This window comes from Arthrobotrys flagrans, assembly GCF_004000055.1.
Source record: "Arthrobotrys flagrans strain CBS H-5679 chromosome Unknown unitig_3, whole genome shotgun sequence".
NCBI lineage: Eukaryota > Fungi > Ascomycota > Orbiliomycetes > Orbiliales > Orbiliaceae > Arthrobotrys > Arthrobotrys flagrans.
Genome location: NW_027137547.1, coordinates 2,988,316 through 3,011,097, shown reverse-complemented (window position 1 = coordinate 3,011,097; position 22,782 = coordinate 2,988,316). Strand labels below are relative to the sequence as shown.

The following is a 22,782-nucleotide window of genomic DNA, read 5'->3' as shown; positions in this document are numbered from 1 at the left end:
ACCTACACAAGGAAGAAGAAAAAAAGAAACATGTTTACACAGTCAAAGTAGAGAAAAGAATTGGGGGAAGCCTGGGCCAAGTAATTTGCATTTTTCGACAAGCTTCAGTCTATTGTTTTTGGTCTCTTTTCTTCTCCTCGTTAAATTCCAATTTCGGAGATAGCAAAAGATTATATCAAATCACGCTTGACGAACTCTTCGTGGAGGGCCTTGCCCAGAGAAGCCGGACTCCTCTCGACAACGACACCAGCAGCGCTCAAAGCAGCGATCTTGGAGTCAGCGCCTCCCTTTCCTCCGCTGACGATAGCGCCTATTCGTAATCATCAGTTTCAAAGTCATACATTAATTGAATTGTAGTAGAGGATACATACCGGCGTGACCCATACGTCTACCAGGTGGCGCCGAAATACCAGCAATGAAGGCAACGGTAGGCTTGTTCTTCACATTATGCGCCTTGATAAACTCGGCAGCGTCTTCCTCAGCAGAACCGCCAATCTCACCGATCATGATGATACCATCGGTGGCATCGTCTTCAAGGAAAACCTTTAGGGTATCAATGAAGTTTGTACCGGAGAATGGATCACCACCAATTCTACCCAATCATATACGTTAGCAAATGCACATGCCCCATGGCTGTCCGGACCAAAGTTGGAAGGACCGGAAAACATACCCAACGACGAGACTCTGGCCCAAGCCGTGCTTGGTGGTCTGGTTGACGGCTTCGTATGTCAAGGTACCAGATCGCGAGACGATACCGACGCGGCCGGCGCTGTGGATGAAGCCAGGCATGATACCAATCTTGCACTTGTCGCGGGGCATGATGATACCCGGGCAGTTTCTGCATATTCCCTTTTAGTTCCCATTTTCCCAACCAATTATCGTATGTTTAGAGAGGTGTAAAGTGACATACGGTCCGACCAATCGGGTCTTGTTCTGGGTTTTCAGCATGTCAACGACGCGGACCATATCTACCTTTCCAATTAGTATAATCCTTGTAGATTTTTGAGCAGAGGTCCGACATACCATGCTGTGGAATTCCTTCAGTGATGCTATCCGACAGCATCAGCTCCATCTCTACCCTCTTTCACTGGAACCCCCAGAACATGACTAAAAACCTACCAAACAACCAACGGTAATTCCGCCTCAATAGCCTCCTCGATCGACTTGGCCGCAACGGGTGGTCTACATCAATCCCCTCATCAGCATACCATTCCGTATACCTCACTCGAGCAACTTGCACGTACGGAACAAAGATAGCAGAAGCATTAGCTATCAAGCCTCTACGTCAGCAAAACAAATCCCCCCACAAAGTTCTCCCGTATCCGATGAGAAGCAGTACCTTGAACCTCCTTGATCGCGTCGGCAACAGTTCCAAACACCGGTCGGTCAAGATGTGTCGTGCCAGCTTTCTTTGGGTTCTATTTTACCGACTCCGTAATATTAGTTTTTCCTCTTTAATTCGTGATTTCCTCGAAGGTGTTTTATGATATCGAGTATACGAACAATTCCGCCGACGACGTTGGTGCCTACATTCACAACCTCGATCAGTAAACCCAACTGCAGTTCCAAAACATCAATGATAAAGAAATACCATAATCAATAGCCTGCTGCGCATGGAAGCTACACCCCCGCTCCAATCAGCATTTCCCATCCCGATCCAATAATCTCAAATCCCCATCCGTCAATCGGGTATCAAATCCCACCAACCTTCCTTGTTTTCCCTATTCACACACCGCCCGGAAACGATAATCAGCATCTCAATTTTTCCAATCCACCCCAAAATCTCCTCCCGGTTTACCCTCAACCGCTATCCCAAAGAATATCCATACCGTAAACCCCTGATATATCAACCTCGTATCCTTCCCGATCTTCAAATTGCTATAAGTAGACGCATACGGCGTCTCAGTCGAGTACCCGCGACGGCATATCGTCTTGCCAGCTGACGCGGCGGAACGGCGGATTGCGAACATTTTAAAAAAAACGGATGATGTTGAGTGAAAACCTGCGGCGGTAGGGGTGTAGGTTGATGGTAGAGTGGGATGGGTTGGGTTTCGGACCAGGCTGAGATACGGTACGTTAAAGAGGTCGGGATGTGTGGTTTTCGGAGTTATGGAAGGGGTTTCGGGATTTTGCGTGGGGTGTTGGATAAACCACGTTCACAACACGATGAGATGAGATAAACTGCTATCATATGGAGACGGTGATGATTTTTAGAGGCCCTTCTAATACAAGAACATATACTAGTATACATGTATCAAAAGCACTTTTCCACCCTTTCTATCCGTTTTGTTGAAGCCGGACTTTTCTCTTTTGTCTTCTGCCAGTTCAAAATATCATTAAACGCCCAATTGTTGAATATCTTCGCCCAAAAACACACAAAGACAAAAGAAGAACCAGGTACCCATAATGCCTCAGAACCATGACGCTGCCAGTGAAATATCGAAAACAAGAAGTGAGTATGGACAAGAAATTTTTTATGGTGGTGTTGATTAGAAATTTGTACGAGGGTTAGGGGTTAACCAATGATTGGATCTAGAGGCCATTCGAAGAATCGTCATCAAGAGGATATTGAGACGGATAGTTTAGAAGAGAACGCGAGTAAGGATGCAAGCTACATAAACCGGTCAGTATTCTCGAGTTCATCCCTTTTTTCTTCATAACAGTAGGTGCGGACTTACCACCCAGGCTCTCCAAACCGTCGTTGATATCCTTCCTCTCAGATTCCTTAACATCGCTGATATCTGCCATAAGATACGCAACGTCTCCGCGAGAATCAGAAATCTGCTTCTCGACGTTATGGTCTGATAAGATGTCATTAACTACGCGATTGTTAGCAAGCCCTTTCTAGTTTCTTTTTAAAAGAGCGAACGGACGAACCTTGTCTCAACACACCGGGCTTATTGTGGTGGATGAAGATGACGCGAATGTGACTGGCCTGCTCGAAGTCAATCGAGCGAAGTGTGCACTCGGGCATATTAACAGCACCGATGGTAACGCCCTCGTTGACGTAGCGGACGATAGCGTCGCCGACTTCAACTCCGATTGCACTCTGGGCTTCCTCGGTACTGCCACCGATGTGGGGAGTCAAGATGATGTTCTTGAGACCGCGAAGATCCTCGGCCCAAAGATTTAAATCATTTGTGAAAAAGTCACCGTTGGCAGCCGGTTCATTTGGATAGACGTCCAGAGCTGCACCGGCGACTCGACCGGATCTCATAGCATTGCTGTAGATGCATTAGTAACGACGTTTCGCTAGAGAAGAACGGTAATAGAAAAACTCACATCAAATCAGGGATATTGACGACACTGCCACGGCTAGCATTGATCAAATACGAACCGTTCTTCATATGATTAAACTGCTTCTCTCCAATCAAATTCTTGGTCTCAGGCAGTTCAGGAACGTGTAAGGTCACAAAGTCCGATTGCTGAAGCAACTCTTCGAGCGACCCAACCTGCCTAGCCGTTCCAAGGGACATAATCGGAACGACATCGTAATACCGAACCGCCATACCCATAGCTTCAGCCAGAACAGACAATTGCGAGCCGATATGACCGTAGCCAACAATTCCCAATGTCTTCCCACGGATCTCCCAGCATTTGGCGCTGACCTTGTTCCATCTTCCTTGATGCAACTCCAAGCTACGGTCACCGATTTGGCGAGCGAGAGTGATAATCTCTGCGATCACAAGCTCTGCAACACTACGAGAGTTGCTAAAAGGCGAGTTGAAGACGGCGATACCGTGCTTTGCCGCATATTCAAGATCGACTTGGTTGGTACCGATACAGAAGCAGCCGATGACGAGAAGGTTCTTGGCTTCGGCGAGGACTCGGGCTGTAAGCTTTGTCTTGGAGCGGATACCAATGACGTGAGCTTCTCTATTTTCAACCAGCAACAAAAACAGAGAAAGAGAATATATTAGCAATTGTAGCTTGTGACGTAAACTCGAGGTTTGGACCTTCCTACCTAATCTTCTGAATCAACTGATCCTCCGGCAAGGAACTCTTGTGAAATTCAACCTGGTAACCCTGCTTATTGAAGATATCGAGTGCAGTCTGATTGACATTTTCAAGAAGAAGGATCTTGATATCCTCGGTGTTGAACGGTTTGAGCTGTCTGGAAGCTCTAGCAGGACGTGAACCACGACCAAAGCTAGATGGGAAGTGGCTGCCAGGGCTGTGGAAGGTGTTTGTAGGCGAAGCAGAGATGCTCAAAGTGTTTGCAAAAGCATCAAGGCCATCGGCGGCCTTGTTGACGATGTCCTTTGGAGGCATCTTGCTAGCACTGATACAATGACTAAGATCCCGGAAGGATGGAGAGGAAAGGAGCAATTGGAGCTTCGACAGTTGCTATATACCCGGGTTTCGACGAGGGTATATTTCTACGGAGGTAGGTGAGGTAGCGCGATATGATGCAAGTTTGGATCGGAAGCCGCGTGTCGTTGAGATGAAGAAGAAGAAGAAGAGTGTCGTCTGTGGGGTACAAGCTTGGTGATACTCGAACTGAATGTTGAACTGAACTGAAAGTTGGTTATGTTACGACTTTAGTACGACAACCAGCCCATGGCTAAAGCAGGCTTAATAATTTATAGTCTCCAAACCACCGCGATATCGGCCGTTTACTAAAGCAATTGACTATGACTCTTAAGAATAAACACCCGAGGGATGGAATCCGTTCTTGAAACCGTCCTGGTCTAATTTTTCTCGTTCGATTTGGGCGCGACGGTTAAACTCCGGTCGCTAAAGCTTCTTACATGCGCCGACATTACCTAACAGCCAAATGGTGGGGGCAAAGCGAGGGGTTCCTAACTAATCGGCCTAGTGCGGCAGAGCTCTCCCTCTTTTTTAAAAAAAAATTTCAGAGCACGTCATGCAACCTCGACGCCCCATTGGATGTTAGTGGTGTTCTGAGTCTATTATAAATTTATTCTCGTCCGTGTTCTAGAATGCTGCGGATTATAAACGGCGTCGCATGGCATTAAATCGACTATTAAGCAGTCTGGATGGGGTACAGGATTGTATAACTATAGCGGGTCGGAGGGCCAATGTGTGCATACGGGGTGGTTCAACATGTCCATTCAAAAGCCGTCATTGATATATCAATAATTAAAAAAAGAAAAAAGAAAAAAAACAGAATCAATCTTTTGGGCGCATCTGCGGCATATACAGCGTATCATCATCTTCTTTGCTTCCTCTAGAGCAACAGGGATATCCAGTTCACAAGTACTTTAAGTTTGTAGCAGAAAGAAAAACTCGGAAAAATAAAAAATAAAATAAAAATAAAAAACGGTGAGACGACATCGGGAGGGAGGATTGAGGTTTTCTTTTCTCGTTGTCGTGGACCCTTTGGATACTGCCGGTGCAGCTAATCTTTAGCACCGTAGTAAAGAGCAATACGTACGGGAGGAAAATTATATTCAAGTGAAAAAATGTAAGAGGGAGCAAAGGAAATCACAAAATAAAAGAGAACAACCCGCGCCAGGCCCCAGAAAAGAATCGATGGTGCATGGAAAAAAGAAAATAGGAGATAAGCCCGAAGATGGATGAAAGGAGAAGTCCAATGAAACAAGAGTCACAAATCCAGAAGCGGAGTAACATCCGGACTTTTAACTCTGTTTACACTCAGCAGTCTCCTGCTTGGGGTTCTTTCTGGACTCATCCTAGAGCGGATCGTTAGTATTTCTTTTCAAAGGGGGGTTGAGTTGGAATTCTTACATCTTCTTCGGAATCTTCGTCGTCCTCATCTCGGTCATCGTCGCTGGCCTCTTCGTCATCATCCTCATCGTCTTCCAAATCACCCTCATCAAACTCATCGACTTCCTCGAACTGCAGAGCCTCCCCGGTGTACCAATCAACGGCGCGTGGGATGAGCTTCTCCTTGATGTCCTCACCGAGAGTGTAGTCGAGCTCGAGACGCTGCTCGATCTCTTCATCTTCCTCGGCGTTGGAGCCGTCCTCGCTGCCTGGTGGCTTTGGTGGGGTGAAGAAGTTGAAGAAACTCTCAACAGGAACGGTGCGCTTGACGATACGAGTTTGCTTGGTATCTGCGTATTTTCGTTAGTATCCGTGCTGTGATAGTGAGACAAATTGGTACATACTCTTGTTGCGTTGCTTCTTGCTCTCGATACGAACGGTGAGATCCTTGCCTTGCTTCCAGTCGATCTTGTCACCCTCGGCGTGATCGTAGATGAAATCACCACCATATCCGTTCTCTTCCTGGTAGTAGTAGGTCTTGCTGATGGTCTTATTGGTGAAGAATTCGTTGTCCTCGAATTCGAAGATGAGACGGAATCCAGGTCGTTCGAGGTACTCCATGCGGATATCGGTCAAGTGCTTGAGAGCAGCTTCATCACGATCGGTGACAGTCTCGGCCAACGATGTGCTGTTCTTCATGGCAGAGAGCCAGAACTCTGGGATACCCTTTGCAACGGTGGCAGTGTCCTCTTCCATCTTGGTGTCGTCAACCTCTTCGCCCTCGGCGGTACCGGCGATGATATCCTCCTGGGTTGGTTCCTCATGACCGTTGACGATCCTGGAACGCTTCTCGTACAGTGGCTTGAACTTGGCGAAGTACTTCTTCTCGAGCTGCAGGACCTCCTCTTGGAATTCGGCCTCGAGCTTGGAGTGTTCCTTCTGAACACCCTTGAGACCAGTTATACGGTGCCTGATGACCGGTGGGAGGGATTCAATGTAGCCAGACGAACGGCCGATGAGCTTTCCAAGTCGTCCCTGGATCATGGAGACCAACTGGGGGTTCTGGGCGAGCATTCCAGCAGCAAGAGCACGCTCCTCTGGAAGGCCATTAGCAAATCCATCTATATGTATATCCAAAAGAAAATTTTTACAGAGGGGAGAAATTTTTATATCATACCTTCTTCGATAGAAGCGACATTAGGCTTGACAGCATGGGAAGAAATGGGGGCATTGTTGAGAGGGGTGTTTTGCGGGGTACTAATGAACATCACCGTAGGAAGTTTATCAGCTATTGATACCAACTTGATAGATGACGTTTGGGAGCTCCGTCTGGTCATCGACAAACGCCAAACTCGGTGATGAAGATGCCGGATATGAGACCAAACTCGATGATTTAGAAGGTAGCTTACGGTGCGGCCGCGAGGTCAAGCTTCTTATTGCGAATTGGTTCCGACATTGTTATTTTATCTGCTTCTGCTTTTCTTCTCTTCGGTTTGGTCTAGCTGTGGCGAGAGGTTAGCTACCATCGTCCAAACTCCACTTTTTTATGGAACAGCCCTTTATCAAGAAGGCTACCTGCAACGTACTTGGATGGATGGTAAAGGAAGCGGTGATGCCGAGGTCGGTGGAAGGGAGTGGGAGCTGGATGGAGATGAGTGCGGTGGAGTGGAGGAGAGGAAGAGGGGGAGGAGCGTTGTTGAGTGTTGGGGAGGAACAGGAAGTTCTGGTTGTCGGTGGAAGAAGTTTTTGGAGATTTCGGAAATTTTCTTGTTCTTCTTTTTTCTCTACTAAAAAACCCACTCGCTTGCTCATTCACAGTCCACAAGATTTGTACAAACAGAACTCTTAAATAATAGGGAAAATTGGTATCAGAAAAAAAACTAGTGCCGGTTTTAGTGGCAAGGAACCGCCGGGGGAAGGTGTCTAGCTTATAAATTTTGCAAATTTGTTTCTCTTTTCTTCCAGTTCGACGAGTTCTTCTCTTTTTTTCTTGACCATTTGCTACTGCACCACGGAGGGGTGCGCTGATATGGAGGAAAGGGTCTGCTAGGTCAACGTTGAGGAAGGAAAAATTTCGGAGCTAACCAGCTTGGCCGGTCAGCGAATGGCAGCGTTTCAATTCCAACGAAGAGGACCCAGTCATCCGAATAGCTTCCTCGAAAGTCCATATAGATCCGGTCGGGTCTAAGGGGGTCGACCGAGTCAGTCGAGTTGTTTTAGAGCTAAGGACACTATACAAAAATGTTTGTTATGGTCAGACACGCCGTTCGCGTATGCCGGGTACACGTATACGTCGGTGCCATATGTCAGATTGATGTTATTTGTTTTGGTACTGATCGGGATATAATTCTAGCTTGTCTACAATATATACTACCGTTTGGTATTGAATCCTGGTGAATCCTGGGCTAGCAGATGTTCAGGAAGCATACCGCGTACACGGAGTATCTACCGTGCAACAGAGCTAGGCCAATTGAATCAATTCCGACCGTGACGTCGGAATATACCAGACCTGATATTGAGGACTTGTATGCTTGTATGATCCTGTAGAATTCGAAGCTAGATTGAAGAGGACCCTGATGTTCCAACAGCTTGGACCGGCTGGGCCGACTAGCTAGACATTCACCTATTGAGATACAAGCGGATTCTTGATACACGTACGATACACGAACCTTTTCTTTATCTTTAGTCTGGAAACCGGTCTCAAATCAAATCCTGAATGAATCTTTGTTGACTTAGGGCGGTCAGTTTGTGAGACTATGCCTGCAGGTTGGGATGGCGGATGGATTTGGATTCACCATTGTGATTCCCAACAGTTATGGTCCGGGGTAAGCCAGCTCGCATGTATGGGCGTTACAAAATGCAGCGCACTCCGATGTCCTTTCAGCTTCTAGAAGCTGGCATTTATGCCACCGGCGGCGGTACGGAATTGACGAAAAGAAAAACCCCCAACCCTGCGGCGAAGTGGTGGTCTTCTCCCAATACTTTTTGATGGCATACTCAAGGTTGAAGGAATCATGTATTCCTTCTCCAACATGGAAACTTCAGACGACCCTTTTTAACATCCGTACAAAATATGTAAAAAAGAGCTTCATTGCCTGAGCGCTGTGGAGTTCCATGTTTCATCATTTTCCTCTCTCGACTAGACGGCTTGGCATTTTTAAACGAGCTGTCGAAACCTCAAAGATCCTTCCTTCCCTTCTTCCATGCGAAACCGCACAGCAAACGAGGGAAAGGAGAAAAAAAAGGGAGCTTGAGTTCACCCGACTGGAAGCTCGTCGAATGCAAGGATAGAGCTGGCATATCCAAACGTCTTCGGCTAAGGCTACTGATACGGGACCCCACCCATTTTTGCCAGCTGTCGGTGACAAGGGAAACATGGAGAAACTAGCTTGGAAAACCCACTGGCAGGTCTGGCGGATAGGCCCTGAATAGGAAGGGCTAACATGATCTTCTCATGGCCGTCGCAGAACCGCACCTATAGGAGGCCGAGGGCCCCATGCTAGAAGGAGGGTGTTCTGTCGACCCTTCTTTTGATGTATATATCTTGTCGTGCTCGTTTTTCCGGTAGTTAGTATATATTGTGCAAGCAAGTAAGCAAACAATGACTATATCCTTGAGGATATGTGTACTATGTAGGTGAAATCCGAGGATGCTAGCTGCTTGTTAGCATAGTATGATCAGGGAAAAAGGGGCTGCTCCTTGGGAGGGTCTATGCGATGTAGAGCGCCGTGTGAAAAAAAAGCAGTATCTGGATGCAGGTTCTGCCTGTTGGTGAATGCTCTCGATCACCACGATTGCGGAAAATTGGAGCTACTTTGTCACGGTGCAGCAAGCTAGCAGCACACTAGGACCCGCCATTCCCATCGATGAGGAATGTCCTAGATAGCCGTTCTCTTGCAAGGGACTTTATTGAGGTCGGTTCTGAAATAAAAAAATAAAATCAAGAAAAGGGTGATACTTTGGAAGTGAGGTTGCAGGGTTGTCTAAGCACTTCCTTACCCAGAGCCAGAAACCGAGTTGAGTTGTTTGGAGCTGAGAGCAAAGCCAGCTTGAAACGTCTCTCCCCTTCCTCCCCTTCCTATCCCTCCTCCTCGCAACCTCACCATTACCCGTCCCGACACGCCTGCCATCGCTCTCCTCCCCTCGGCATCTCGGCTTCGTGGAAAAGGGATCTTCTTCTTTATACTATACTGTCATCTATACCTCTTTGTCTTTTTGTATACTCTCCTGGATATCCTATCTTTGGTTTTTAGCTGGTGAATGTCAAAGCTTCAGGGAAGCTAAGCTGTCCAAATCAAACAAGAGCTGATAGGAGGTCCTTTACTCCACCGTTTCAGAGCTCCCCGTCATCGTCATCACCACCACTACCGCCGACAGCACGACTACGAGATAATACGAGCTCATAGGATTCCGATCACTTGGAAGTGACTATTGGATTAAACTACAAACGCTCCTTTTTATAGAAAATTTATGGTTGACGTGTTTACGAATCTTCTTCTTGGATAGCGGTTGTGTTTTCATACAGCAAGTCAAACCCCATCCATCCATTCTTCCTGTCCTCACCATCATCAGTATCATCTATTCACCTTCATCCGTGACATCATTCATCATTGTTAGTCTAGGCTTTCGCTAACTCGAGTTTCTCCCGTAGCTGGATACTACTGGTCTCTGGGAAGGACCTTTCCTTCCAGCTTTTGGAAGCTATAACTCTACTAAAATCTCCCCCCCATTAATTTAATACTACTTCACAATGGATCTCTATCAGAAGGGAACGTAAGTCACTAGCTCGTACCTTCGTCTGCTGCATCCAATAGTAGAGCACGGCTAACGTCCCCCAGGCGGGTCTGGCATCCCGATGTTACCGAAGGATGGATGGCTGCAGAGGTCGAGAGCGTCTCACAGGCTGGGGATAAGGTCTCCATCGTGTTGAAGCTCGATAATGGCGAAGTATGCTGGATATAAGATCTCATTATGCCGGTACCTATAGCTCACTGTATCCCGTTAGGAAAAAACCGTTACGACCAAGATGGCAGCGTTCAAGGACCCAAATGACTCGACGCTACCACCACTTGCAAACCCTCCAATCATCGAAGCATCCGATGACTTGACAAGTCTTTCGCATCTTAACGAGCCAGCAGGTATGGGGTCGAGGATTATGCCATCTCGCCGTATGAAATTGAAGCTCACAAGCTCCTGGTGAACAGTGCTCCAAGCCATCAAGCTCCGTTACATGCGTCAGAGCATTTACACGTACAGTGGTATCGTGCTGATTGCTACTAACCCGTTTTACCGCCTGGATTATCTATATAATTCATCGATGATTCAAGGCTATGCGGGGAAACGGAGAGAGGATCAGGAACCCCATCTTTTTGCAATCGCCGAGGAAGCTTATCGGTAAGGATTAGACTCGCCCGTTGACTGCTGTACTAGATACTGAGAACGAACTGCAGTCAAATGCTGCGCAATAGCAAAAATCAGACTGTGGTCGTATCAGGAGAGTCCGGTGCTGGCAAAACCGTGTCGGCTAAGCACATCATGCGGTATTTCGCCACAGTGGAAGACCCAGATAAGCCCGGTAAGAAGAGGGATACGAAAGGTGGGAAAATGAGCAAGACTGAGGAGGAGATTTTGGCTACCAATCCGATAATGGAAGCCTTTGGTAATGCCAAAACCACTCGTAACGACAACTCATCGCGTTTCGGAAAGTACATTGAGATCATGTTCGACCAGCAAACGACCATTATTGGTGCAAAGACTCGTATTTATCTGCTGGAACGATCTCGTCTGGTATACCAGCCGCCTTCCGAACGAAACTATCATATCTTTTACCAATTGATCGCCGGTTCAACCGAGGAAGAGAGAAAGGAGTTTGGTCTCGAACAAGTTGAAAATTACTTCTATCTGAACCAGGGTGGCGACCCCGTTATCCCTAATGTTGATGATGCTGCGGAATTCACCCTCACTCGGAATGCCCTCACGGCTGTTAATGTCAGCGAAAGGGCACAGAAAGAAATCTGGAAAGTGTTGGCAGCCTTGCTCCATCTCGGAAATGCAAAGATCGGTGGAACCGGTTCCAGTGCGACGTTGCCAGCTACTGAACCATCTTTTGCAAAGGCAGCCGAGCTGTTGGGTGTCGACCCTCCAGCATTCGCAAAATGGATGATCAAGAAGCAGCGTGTCACCGGTAACGACAAAATCATGTCCGATTTGACTCCTAAGCAGGGTGTGGTTGTTAAAGACTCCGTTGCGAAGTACATTTATGCCAGTTTGTTCGATTGGCTCGTTGTCACTATTAACGCTCGTCTTTTACCCACTGAAGTCTTGGATAAGATCAAGGGCTTCATTGGTGTTCTTGATATTTACGGCTTCGAGCATTTTAAGAAAAACTCGTTTGAGCAGTTTTGTATCAACTTCGCCAACGAAAAGCTACAGCAGTCTTTCAATCAGCACGTTTTCAAGTTGGAACAGGAGGAATACGTTCGTGAAGAGATTAGTTGGAGCTTCATCGACTTTTCCGATAACCAGCCTTGTATCGAACTGATTGAAGGCAAGCTTGGTATCCTCTCTCTTCTTGATGAGGAATCCAGGCTGCTGGGCGGTTCTGATGGCTCCTTTGTCATCAAGTTGGATCAAAACTTCGCCACACCTGGTGGCAAGTTCGAAAAGTTCTACAAGAAGGCGAGATTTGGAAAGTCCACATTTACCGTCTGCCACTATGCCGTCGACGTTACCTACGACGTGGAGGGTTTCATTGAGAAAAATCGTGATACTGTTCCGGATGAACATATGGAGGTTCTCAATTCAGCCAATAACGAATTCCTGACGGCTATTCTTAAGACATCCGCTCAAGTCCGTGATAAGGTAGGTTTTTGAATATGACCGAGCACGATCTTGCGGGGATCATACTAATATATAACAGTCGTCGGACTCTGCTAGCACGACTTCCGCAAAACCGAGCACACCTGCTCCTCTCGCCCCCGGTAGACCCGGCCGGAGACCTGCAGCTGGCGCCGCGAATCGTAAACCAACACTCGGAGGTATCTTCAAGGCCTCTTTGATTGATTTGGTCCAGACTATCGGTAATACCGAAGTCCATTACATTCGATGTATCAAGCCCAATGAGGCCAAGGTTGCCTTCAAATGGGAGGGACCTATGGTTTTGAGCCAGTTGAGAGCTTGTGGTGTTTTGGAAACAGTCAGAATCAGTTGTGCTGGTTACCCTACCCGATGGACTTATGAGGAGTTCGCCTTCCGATACTACATGTTATTACACTCCTCTAAATGGGGTGAGCCTAGAGATATGGGTTTGGAGATTTTGAAGAAGGCGATCCAGGAGGAAGATAAATATCAACTCGGAAAGACAAAGATCTTCTTTAGGGCTGGCATGGTATGTCATTCCCTAGTACGTGACGGGTAGCCGCTCAATCACTAACTTGTGAATCTTTAGCTTGCCTATCTTGAAAATATCCGTACTTCTCGACTGAACGAGGCAGCCGTCTTGATTCAGAAGAACTTGAGGATGAGATACTATAGGAGACGCTACCTGGAAACGATGACCTCACTCCGCGCAGTTCAATCTCTCGCAAGAGGCTGGATGGCCAGGACCAAAGCACAGGAATCGCGGAGAATCCATGCTGCAACGACCATCCAAAGAGTCTGGCGAGGGCAAAGACAACGAAAGATGTTCCTTGCTACTCGCAAGAGCGTCGTTCGTTTACAAGCCCGTAAGTTACCGCGACCCCCAAAACCCCCCTTCAATCGGTTTGCCCGGCATTCACGATGACCGACTCACCTCCCATATCTTCAGTGTGCAAGGGCCGTCTTACGAGAGAGCACATCTTGCAAACCCGCCTCGAAAACGCGGCCAGGATTATCCAACGTGTCTACCGGTCTAGACAAGGTATCATCAAATGGCGTCAATACCGGCGCAAGGTCGTTATTATCCAAAGCTTGTGGCGTAGGAAGGAAGCCAAGAAGGTTTTCAAATCGTTGCGCGAAGAAGCTCGCTCGCTCGACCACATCAAGGAGGTCTCGTACAAGTTGGAAAACAAGGTCGTCGAACTCACACAGACGCTACAGAAGCGAACGGAGGAAAAGAAGGCACTAGAGTCACAAGTAGACAGCCTGGAGAGCCAGTTGAAGGTGTGGAGAAACAAGGCCACTGCTTCGGAGCAGAATCAAAGAGAGGCACAGAGCGAGGTCAACCAATACCACGCCTTATCGGCTCGCCTGCCAATCTTAGAAGGAGAACTAAAGACTGCGCTCAAACAGTACGAAGAATCAGAAGCGAACAGTCGACGCCTTCAAGAGGATGCTAAAACGCTTAGGGAGAACCTTGCTAAGTCCAAGGCCGAACTTGAGCGCACCATTAGTCGTTTCAAAGAGCAAGAGACTGAGAACCTGGGTCTTAAGCAGCAGATTACAATGTTGGAAGATGAGATGAGCAGCAGGCCACCGATCGGCTATGGAGGAGCCGAGCCGGCAGCCCCCGTCAAGAATGGCGGCGGTGGCATGAACGAGATTTTCAAGATGGTGTCAGGACGTAAACCCACAGAACGTCAAAGCGTAGCAGTCACAGGCCCTGCTTCTCGAGAAATTTATGGTCAAGTTCGCAACTACGATCCCCGACCACAATCGATAGCAGCACCAAACCAAGGTCATCGCCGAAACGGCTCCGGTGGGTCGGACGGCTTCAACTTTACTCCCTTGCTCGAGAGCCCTGAGACAAGCGTCGCTCACATCCTCGAGGACGAGAGTGCGCTCAATCATGAGGTCTCCTTCGGTCTCATCCAGAACCTCAAGATCCCTCAACCGAACTCCCAGAATCCTCCTGAGGATAAAGAAGTCCTTTTCCCAGCCTACCTCATCAATCTTGTTACTTCCGAGATGTGGCATAACGGCTTCGTGAAGGAGTCGGAGCGATTTCTCGCTACTGTTATGCAGAACATCCAGCAAGAGGTTATGGTAAGTTTACTGGTAACATGTCCAACACGAAGCAGATGGTTACTAACCTTGAATAGCAATACGATGGAGAAGAATTGATCAACCTCGGAGCTTTCTGGCTTTCTAACGTTCACGAAATGCTATCCTTTGTCTTCCTTGCTGAAGACTGGTATGAGGCCCAGAAGACCGATGACTTCGAGTATGATAGGCTCCTTGAAGTTGTCAAGCACGATCTTGAGAGTCTCGAGTTCAATATCTATCACACTTGGATGAAAGTATTGAAGAAGCGTCTCTACAAGATGATTGTCCCAGCTATAATCGAGTCGCAATCTCTCCCTGGCTTCGTTACCAACGAGGGCAACCGATTTTTGAACAAGCTGCTTCAGACATCGAGCACTCCTGCCTTCAGTATGGATGACCTCCTCAGTTTGATGAACAAGGTTTACAAGGCAATGAAGACGTACTATCTTGAGGATACGATCGTTGCACAGGCCATGACCGAATTATTAAAGCTTATCGGAGTCACCGCCTTCAATGACCTTCTCCTTCGTCGTAACTTCTTGTCCTGGAAGCGTGGCCTTCAGATCAACTACAACATCACCCGTATCGAGGAATGGTGCAAGAGCCACGATATGCCAGAGGGAACTCTCCAGCTCGAGCACCTTATGGTAAGAAAGAACCTTCGGAACTACAACAAGGTGGAATGTGTTGCTAACATTGACTTTGTACAGCAAGCAACCAAGCTTCTTCAGCTGAAGAAGGCTACCTTGAACGACATTGAAATTATTCAGGATATCTGCTGGATGTAAGTTGAAGTTTGATATCATCATCCGAGGATCTATAAGCTAATCGTACTGTAGGCTGTCTCCCCAACAAATCCAGAAGCTCTTGAATCAGTATCTTGTCGCAGACTATGAGCAACCTATCAACGGAGAAATCATGAAAGCTGTTGAGAAGAGAGCCATCACCGACAAGAATGAGGTCTTACTTCTGGCACCAGTTGACATGGATGATAGCGGTCCATACGAAATCGCAGAGCCACGTCTAATCACTGCGCTTGAGACATATCTTCCATCTTGTGAGTTTTGAATCTCCTTGATATCTCCTATGTTGCATACTAATCATCTTTGCTTTAGGGTTGCAATTGCCCAAGCTCCGTCGTCTGACTGAAATCGTTTCTGCTCAGGCCATTGCCCAGCAAGAGCGTGAAGTTTCTACCAATGGTAGCTTGTCCGGCACGAAGCCAAGCGATTTAGGAGCACTGCTTGACCCGGAGCTTATTGGCGGTAAGTAGTAATAGGGAAAATAACCTTGGTAGAGATGCTCTGCTAACAAAAGGAACAGCCTAGTCGGACCCATAGCTTCTTCGAAAGTACCTAAGCAATAACGCCGACCGCTCTAGGGCTTTTTTGATACGAAAATCCTTTCCTTAGCATGGGTGCTTTGTTTCTGAAATTGTTTCTTACAAACCAGCGACTTGGGTTTTTCCATTCCCCCATCATCCTTCGTACCTCTGCCGAAACGTCCCATACCACAAACGTTCAATGAGACATCACGGCCGTTAAACCAACTTTCCCTTCTATGTGTTCCTTTATAGCTGCCTGGCTGGGAGTGCTACTGGCGTCTTTTAGCTTCTCCATTTTCACAAATCACATTCTCGAGAACCTCGCTCGATTTGTTTTTCTGTCACTATGCCTGCTTTGCCTGTTACCCGTTTTTGCGCTCTTCAAATTCTTATACCATTGAGTATGCTGCTTCTATTTTACCATTACGATGCTGCGGATAAACTATTGTCGACGTCGCGTCTAACCGGTTTTATTCTTTTCTCTTTCTCATTCGATCCTAGAGAGCCAGCCCTAAGTTCTTTTTGCCTGCCTTTTTCTTCGCTCACTCCCTTATTCCAACCGCTACATGGTGGGATGTATGTATAAAACATATTTTTTGTGATATCAAAAGCTATGGTTTCTTTTTTCTCTAGGTAAATGGATTTGATGGGAGGACAATTGAGGCCAAAACACCATTTTCCTTGATGAAGCTGCACCTACATGCCATGAATTTGTGTGATCTTGATCAGTTACAGGGGATAGCTGTTGTGAAAGGGGACCCTTGACATCGCGTGAAAGCTTAGCTTTGAGAACCATCCCAAGCGAACCTCATCCATCTGCCCATTCATAAAAACCCAACTACCCACCCATCATCACACATATATATAATAACCACCAAACCACTTAGTCGTCATAACCGTTGTTGCGTATACAATGTCCTCGACGATGGAAGGTGTCATCGAAAACGGCACTGCTGCCGTTTCGCAGCCTGTCACCGATGAGATCTCAGCCGGTACGACAAAGCTAGCACGCGCATAAGGCATCGGAGCTAATAAGGAATACAGAGGAAGTCGCGCTTTACGACCGGCAGATCAGATTATGGGGCATGGACGCACAGGCCAGGTACTTTCTTTTCAACCTCAATTGCCGTGGTTTACAAGATCTCTCTTTTATTTGGGTTACTGACCGGCGGCGTGGGTTGTTTTCGTTAGAATGCGCAACGCGCACATACTTCTCGTGACGATTAAAGCTCTGGGCAACGAGATCGCTAAGAATCTGGTGTTGGCTGGTATTGGGGCTATTACGGTTCACGATGCGGAAACTATGACGCAGGAGGATCTCGGGGCGCAGTTTTTCGTGGATGATGGGATGGTCGGGTTGAATGTGGGATTTTTTCTCCTTCTTTTTGGTTTATAACGGTGGTGGGTTTGGGGATTTGGACTAATATTTATCGGGGAGTGGGTATATAGAGAGCAGAAGCCGCAGCACCAGCATTACAAAAGTTGAATCCCAGGGTTAAGGTTTCTACCGATACGACAGGTGGGATTGAGAGTAGAGGGGCGGAGTATTATAAGCAATTTTCGGTGGTTATTGCTACCGAAGCTGATTTTGCGACTTTGGTATATCAGCCTGACGTCTTATTTTTATCGTGATAAAGTATTTGGCTAATCTGGGATACTATGGGTAGATATCGATCAATAATGCGTGTCGAGAAGCTGGAGTTGCGTTTTATGCGGGTGCTTGCTACGGGCTTTACGGATTCGTGTTTGCGGATTTGGTAAAGCATCAGTTTGTTATGTGAGGATTCTTCACCCATTTCTCCCATTTCCAAATAGTTTTCAGCGGATTGGGTGGCAGGAGGGCTAACGTATCACACATATATTTTATAGCGAGAGAGAAAAATCGAATGTCGAAACAAAGATCGGGGGCGAGACAAGGACGAGGAGTATTGTCAGCACTACGACCAAGAAGGAGTCAGGAGGGAAGTTTACGGAATTTGTGACCAAGGAAGAAGTTTACTGTCCGTTGGAGCAGGCTGTGGTTTCGCAGATCGATAAGACTTGGAGACCGAGGAAGAGAAAGGGTGTTTCCCCGGTGCTGCCGGCTGTGTATGGTGAGTACTCCCTTATTGTACATCCAACTCTCCATGTATATGGGTACATGCTGATATAAATAATCGCAGGACTATGGAAATTCCAACAAACACACGGAAGATTACCGGATCCATACGAGCACAAGGAAGATACAAAACTGTTCATGGCCAGCATGCACGATGCACGAAATACCCTGGGCTTGCCGCTCGAGAACGTCGATCCTTCATTTGCGATCTCGTTCTTGGATAGCGTGGGAGCGGAGTTATCACCTGTTGCTGCGATACTGGGAGGGATGCTCGCACAGGGAGTTATTAATTTCCTGGGCAAGCGGGAGCAGCCGCTACAGAACCTTTTGGTGTTCGATGGGGATGTTACCAGTGCGCCGATTTATTGTTTAAGGCCGCAGGAAGATGAGGAGTAGTAATCACTACTATTCTTCATCTTGATACTGGAAAGGGAAGTCTTCGAAACGTTTTGGACACTACTGTTATAGGGCGTATGGGGTGCGTGTGTTATTCTGTTTCTTCCTTTATTGCATTTGCTGCATACTTCTGATCATGCAAAGTATGCACAACAGATGGCGTTAAAACGAGGGGTTTCTATTATAAAAGACAATACTTGTAAGAAAAAACCATGAAATCCAGGATTCGATGCTGTAAGATGTTCAATTTACCCGATCTGACTAAGCCTTTAAGGAAGTGAACATATATAACAGGGCTAAAAGGGTCGGTCGTCTGCGAATTCAGAGCGTTTCATGCTCATGCATGCAGAAAGATGTTAAGGTTATCGGATTCTATATAAAGACACCCCCGTAGCAGTTGACCGATGCAGTTCTAACTTAGACAGTCGGTTATCCACGCTAGGCCTTCGCGCATCACGTTTCTCTTTCCAGAAGCTGTTTCGTGTGATATGCATCATATCATATGGAGAAGATATAAAGAGAGGCGGATATTAAAAGTATTTCCGAAACGAGTTAGGGCATCCCTTGCCATCCGATGTCGGTAGAAGCGGTCTAAATGCTGTTGCTTGCTGCGGCTGATATACACATTTGCCACCGCTCTTATGTATATACACCTGAGTATGTATCAACAGACGATGAGGTTGAAGATGAGGCCGAAGTGAACAAGACGCGCTCAAACAGCCTCAGCGCAACGCAGGCCCGCGACAATCGCAACACAACCAACAAGGAACAAGGAACCGGCTAACTAACCGCCCATCACCACCTCCAACCACCGAAGGATCCCCCATCCTTCCTAACTTCGGCACCATCAAACCATTCCAACAACTACGCCTTCTCCTATACTGAAGGAAGGAAGGAATCCTCACACGAATATTTGGAAAGTCATCATCGCCAGAGTCGTCTGTTGACCATCATGGACTACACTCCACCCGCCTACACCCCACGCCGACGCCCGTTCCGTCATCGTCCCCGGCGCTCGTTAGTCGACAATAACAATCTCGTGCCGTCAACCGACAGTCTTACTGCATCCCTAGGCGGGTTTCTTCCCTCCACGGCCCGCGCGTATACCCCAACAATGTCGACATCGACATCAACATCCCGTCGAAGGAATCTACATGCATCCTCGTTCGATCCGGACTGTCCGTTTTCGTTTCAACCGCCTAAGAAGCGGAAGATTAAAGATTACTCGCGTCCGCAGGCTGGGAATAAACTTATGGAATTATCTTTGGCGTATTGTGATGGTGGGACTTATGAGGGAGAGAGATACAGGGTTGGGAATATGTTGGCTGATGACGATAGCGGTATGTCTTTCCTTATAGATGACGAGGCTGGGTGGGTTGCTAATATGTCATATCCAATAGTCTACTGCACCGAACGCTATAGTTGCAACGTCGTCCTGCAGCACGAGACAAAGCAGCCATTTACACTTGAATACCTAGAAATCAAAGCCCCACCGCATGGATTTACAAGTCCCGTATCCGAAGGAGTGATTGCAGTTACAGATGAAGACTTTAATCCCGTGGTGAAGAAGATTGCATCTTACGGACGGATGGTGCCCTTGAGAAAGAGATCAAAAAGGAGAACGTCGGAGGGGAACGAGGACGATGATTCGGCGGAGTTGACGTATTTAAGTCTGCGGAATATGCGGGAAGAGCAGGGTGAAGAAGAGGCAGATGATTATGCTGATGGAGAGAGGTTGACGGAGTTTGATGTGGCTAGGTATGGAGGGGAAGGAGAGGATGATGATAAGGACGACGAGGAGGAAGATGAAGAAGGCGGTGATGGTGAAGAGCAGGAAGCTGATGAGGGCGTTAATGTGGGGGGAGTGATGGGGAAGAAGCTATGGAAGAGGAAAGCGATGGAGATGACGAGACCATCACGCCGGCGACTACTGCAGGGTCAATGCCGTGGCCGCCGGCTGGGAGTCGGAGGCTTCCTGGGGCAGCTGATCCAGAGGATGATAACGACGCTGAATCCGGAAATCAGCACGATTGCCCTTATGAGGCTACGGGAGAAGAGGAAGAAGAAGATGGAGAGCCATCAGACGGCGAATCCTCGGACTACGAACTGAGAAGATGGCTTCTAAGGAATAATACCGAGGAAAGGCGGAGGAGAAGACGCAGAAGAGAGGAAGAAGCGGAAGCGGAAGGGGGGGTTGTGGAAAGCGATGGTGCCAACCGCGGAGAAGCCTATATGCGCTTCCAATTACGGGATAATAAGACGTTTATTGTTTTCAATCCTCCAAGGTAAGGAACCCCACCAAACGATACACCCTTTTTTTCCCAAATATGATATACAGGCACTAACTCGCCCGCTCTACAGATACTGCAAGTATGTTGTTTTAAAGCTGTGGGGTTCCAAGATTGATAATGTGGACATTCAATCGATCGTAGGATATGGATTCTATGGAAAACGGGTATTTCCGGCAATCGAAATGCGATGAACATGGAATCCGACGTCGGGCTTTTTTTTTTTTCTTCCTTCTTCCGTTTTCAATTTTTTTTTTTTTTTCCTGCGGGCGCAAAGCATGTGTGAACTATTTAGATTATAACGAATATGATATCCATTTGCTTTCCTGTTCTTCCCTTGTCACCGCCGTTCAGGTCCTCCTGTTTGAAGTTAGTACGACAATTGCAACCTCCGCCGGCTGGAGCTCTCCACTTTGGGTTTGTTTGGCAGCAGCAGCGGCCCCTCTCTTGTCAGCTTCTTTCTTCCCACCGAAATCGCAAAACTTCAACCTCAGCATTTCCTCGACGTCACCACCAATCCCTCCATTCCATATCGATATCTCATAAACCAGTCAAAATGGTCAAGAACTTCTCTCTTCTCTGCTTGGAGAATCCTCTCCTCGGTTCGTAACACACAAAAAATATCCCAATCGTTTAATAAAAAAAAAACTTCGGCTGACAAGAAATGTCGAAATAGATATCCAAGCCACTGGGTAAACCCCACCATCCCACTATCAAAAAAAAATCAAAAAAATCCCGATATCAAAGAAAAGTCCATTCAATTGACATGTAACATAAAAACATAGTACCCAAGAGCTCTTGGACAAGTACAACCTCAAGGCCAACGACGCCATCCTCGCCGACCCAAATACCAACCACCTCGGACTCTACGATGACCTCGTCAACAACTACTCCGCAAAATTCGTCGCCGGGGGAGCTGCCCAGAACACCGCCCGTGGCGCTCAAGTTAGTTTTCTCCTACACTTTTTTTACGAAATAAAGACTATTATAATAGACACTGATGCCTTTTTTTTTTGTAAATAAAAGTACATCCTCCCCGCCGACTCGGTCCTCTACATCGGCTGCATCGGTAATGACGAATACGGCAAACGCCTAAAGGAAGTCTGCGACGCCGAAGGTCTCCGCGTCGAATACCGTATCGACGAAGAAGTCCCCACCGGCCGTTGCGGCGTCATCATCACCGGCCACAACCGTTCGATGTGTACCGACCTCGGCGCAGCAAACCACTACAAACTCGAACACTTAAAATCCGAAAGGATCTGGAAATTAGTCGAAGAGGCAGAATATTACTATGTCGGCGGATACCATCTCACCGTCTCCGTACCCGCCATCTTGGCATTAGCCGAAGAAGCAGCGAGCAAGGATAAGCCGTTTATTATGAACATCTCCGCACCGTTTATTGCGCAGTTTTTTAAGGATCAATTGGCTTCCACATCGAAGTATTGGGATTATTTGATCGGCAACGAGACGGAAGCCGAGGCTTACGCTCAGGCTAATGGGGTGGGGACTTCCGATGTCAAGGAGATTGCTAAGCATCTTGCGAACCTTCCGAAGGAGAATACTAAGAGGAAGAGAGTGGTCATTATCACTCAGGGTACCCATCCTACTATCGTGGCCGTTCAGGGTGAAGATGCGGTTCAGGAGTATGAGGTTCATGCCGTTGAGGAGAAGGATATCGTTGATACCAACGGTGCCGGGTAAGTACCCCCATATGCCAAGTTTTGGACGCCTTCAAGGAGTACTGATGTATTGCTTCCACGTAGTGACGCTTTCGCCGGTGGCTTCTTGGCCGGTCTCGTCTCCGGAAAGGACTTGAGGGAATCGATCGATATGGCCCAATGGCTGGCCAGCTGGAACGTCAGGCAGCTCGGACCTAGGTACGACCCGACCGTCTCCACCATATACCTAAACCCCTCTTCCTATGATATACCTACTAACATCCACCGCAGCTACCCACAACCGAAGCAGACCTACACCCGCAGCTACTAAACATCCCCTTCCGCCATCTTGACAGTCTAAAA

General features: G+C 47.4%; 8 protein-coding genes across 8 annotated transcripts; 4 read left to right on the top strand and 4 right to left on the bottom strand.

Annotated features, from left to right (window-relative positions):
* Positions 1–170: 170 nt before the first annotated feature.
* On the bottom strand, positions 171–1,970 carry DFL_002252 (uncharacterized protein; the record flags this gene model as incomplete). Its single annotated transcript, XM_067631011.1, has 12 exons — positions 171–310; positions 372–592; positions 671–838; positions 911–968; positions 1,024–1,049; positions 1,120–1,182; positions 1,245–1,269; positions 1,340–1,418; positions 1,504–1,526; positions 1,592–1,620; positions 1,708–1,721; positions 1,830–1,970. The coding sequence occupies 12 exons, from the start codon at positions 1,968–1,970 to the stop codon at positions 171–173; spliced, it is 987 nt and encodes a 328-aa protein (XP_067493598.1).
* Positions 1,971–2,582: 612 nt separating this feature from the next.
* On the bottom strand, positions 2,583–4,272 carry DFL_002251 (uncharacterized protein; the record flags this gene model as incomplete). Its single annotated transcript, XM_067631010.1, has 5 exons — positions 2,583–2,611; positions 2,679–2,819; positions 2,878–3,224; positions 3,283–3,876; positions 3,965–4,272. The coding sequence occupies 5 exons, from the start codon at positions 4,270–4,272 to the stop codon at positions 2,583–2,585; spliced, it is 1,419 nt and encodes a 472-aa protein (XP_067493597.1).
* A 1,331-nt stretch (positions 4,273–5,603) lies between these two features.
* DFL_002250 (uncharacterized protein) lies at positions 5,604–7,147 on the bottom strand (the record flags this gene model as incomplete). Its single annotated transcript, XM_067631009.1, has 5 exons — positions 5,604–5,657; positions 5,713–6,041; positions 6,096–6,788; positions 6,869–6,948; positions 7,101–7,147. 5 exons carry the CDS (start codon positions 7,145–7,147, stop codon positions 5,604–5,606), a joined length of 1,203 nt encoding a protein of 400 aa, XP_067493596.1.
* A 7-nt stretch (positions 7,148–7,154) lies between these two features.
* Positions 7,155–7,834, bottom strand: DFL_002249 (uncharacterized protein; the record flags this gene model as incomplete). Its single annotated transcript, XM_067631007.1, has 3 exons — positions 7,155–7,193; positions 7,278–7,414; positions 7,777–7,834. The coding sequence occupies 3 exons, from the start codon at positions 7,832–7,834 to the stop codon at positions 7,155–7,157; spliced, it is 234 nt and encodes a 77-aa protein (XP_067493595.1).
* A 2,607-nt stretch (positions 7,835–10,441) lies between these two features.
* Positions 10,442–15,983, top strand: DFL_002248 (uncharacterized protein; the record flags this gene model as incomplete). The annotated part of the gene is made up of 13 exons (XM_067631006.1): positions 10,442–10,464; positions 10,530–10,638; positions 10,697–10,829; positions 10,896–11,085; positions 11,142–12,552; positions 12,611–13,078; positions 13,139–13,415; positions 13,499–14,655; positions 14,712–15,302; positions 15,366–15,439; positions 15,495–15,712; positions 15,771–15,920; positions 15,979–15,983. The coding sequence occupies 13 exons, from the start codon at positions 10,442–10,444 to the stop codon at positions 15,981–15,983; spliced, it is 4,806 nt and encodes a 1,601-aa protein (XP_067493594.1).
* Positions 15,984–16,892: 909 nt separating this feature from the next.
* DFL_002247 (uncharacterized protein) lies at positions 16,893–18,473 on the top strand (the record flags this gene model as incomplete). Its single annotated transcript, XM_067631005.1, has 7 exons — positions 16,893–16,971; positions 17,024–17,081; positions 17,171–17,342; positions 17,429–17,578; positions 17,647–17,756; positions 17,849–18,072; positions 18,142–18,473. The coding sequence occupies 7 exons, from the start codon at positions 16,893–16,895 to the stop codon at positions 18,471–18,473; spliced, it is 1,125 nt and encodes a 374-aa protein (XP_067493593.1).
* A 952-nt stretch (positions 18,474–19,425) lies between these two features.
* DFL_002246 (uncharacterized protein) lies at positions 19,426–20,955 on the top strand (the record flags this gene model as incomplete). The annotated part of the gene is made up of 4 exons (XM_067631004.1): positions 19,426–19,813; positions 19,874–20,328; positions 20,385–20,758; positions 20,835–20,955. The coding sequence occupies 4 exons, from the start codon at positions 19,426–19,428 to the stop codon at positions 20,953–20,955; spliced, it is 1,338 nt and encodes a 445-aa protein (XP_067493592.1).
* Positions 20,956–21,317: 362 nt separating this feature from the next.
* On the top strand, positions 21,318–22,750 carry DFL_002245 (uncharacterized protein; the record flags this gene model as incomplete). The annotated part of the gene is made up of 6 exons (XM_067631003.1): positions 21,318–21,363; positions 21,438–21,453; positions 21,547–21,706; positions 21,788–22,458; positions 22,525–22,638; positions 22,711–22,750. The coding sequence occupies 6 exons, from the start codon at positions 21,318–21,320 to the stop codon at positions 22,748–22,750; spliced, it is 1,047 nt and encodes a 348-aa protein (XP_067493591.1).
* Between the last annotated feature and the right edge of the window lie 32 nt (positions 22,751–22,782).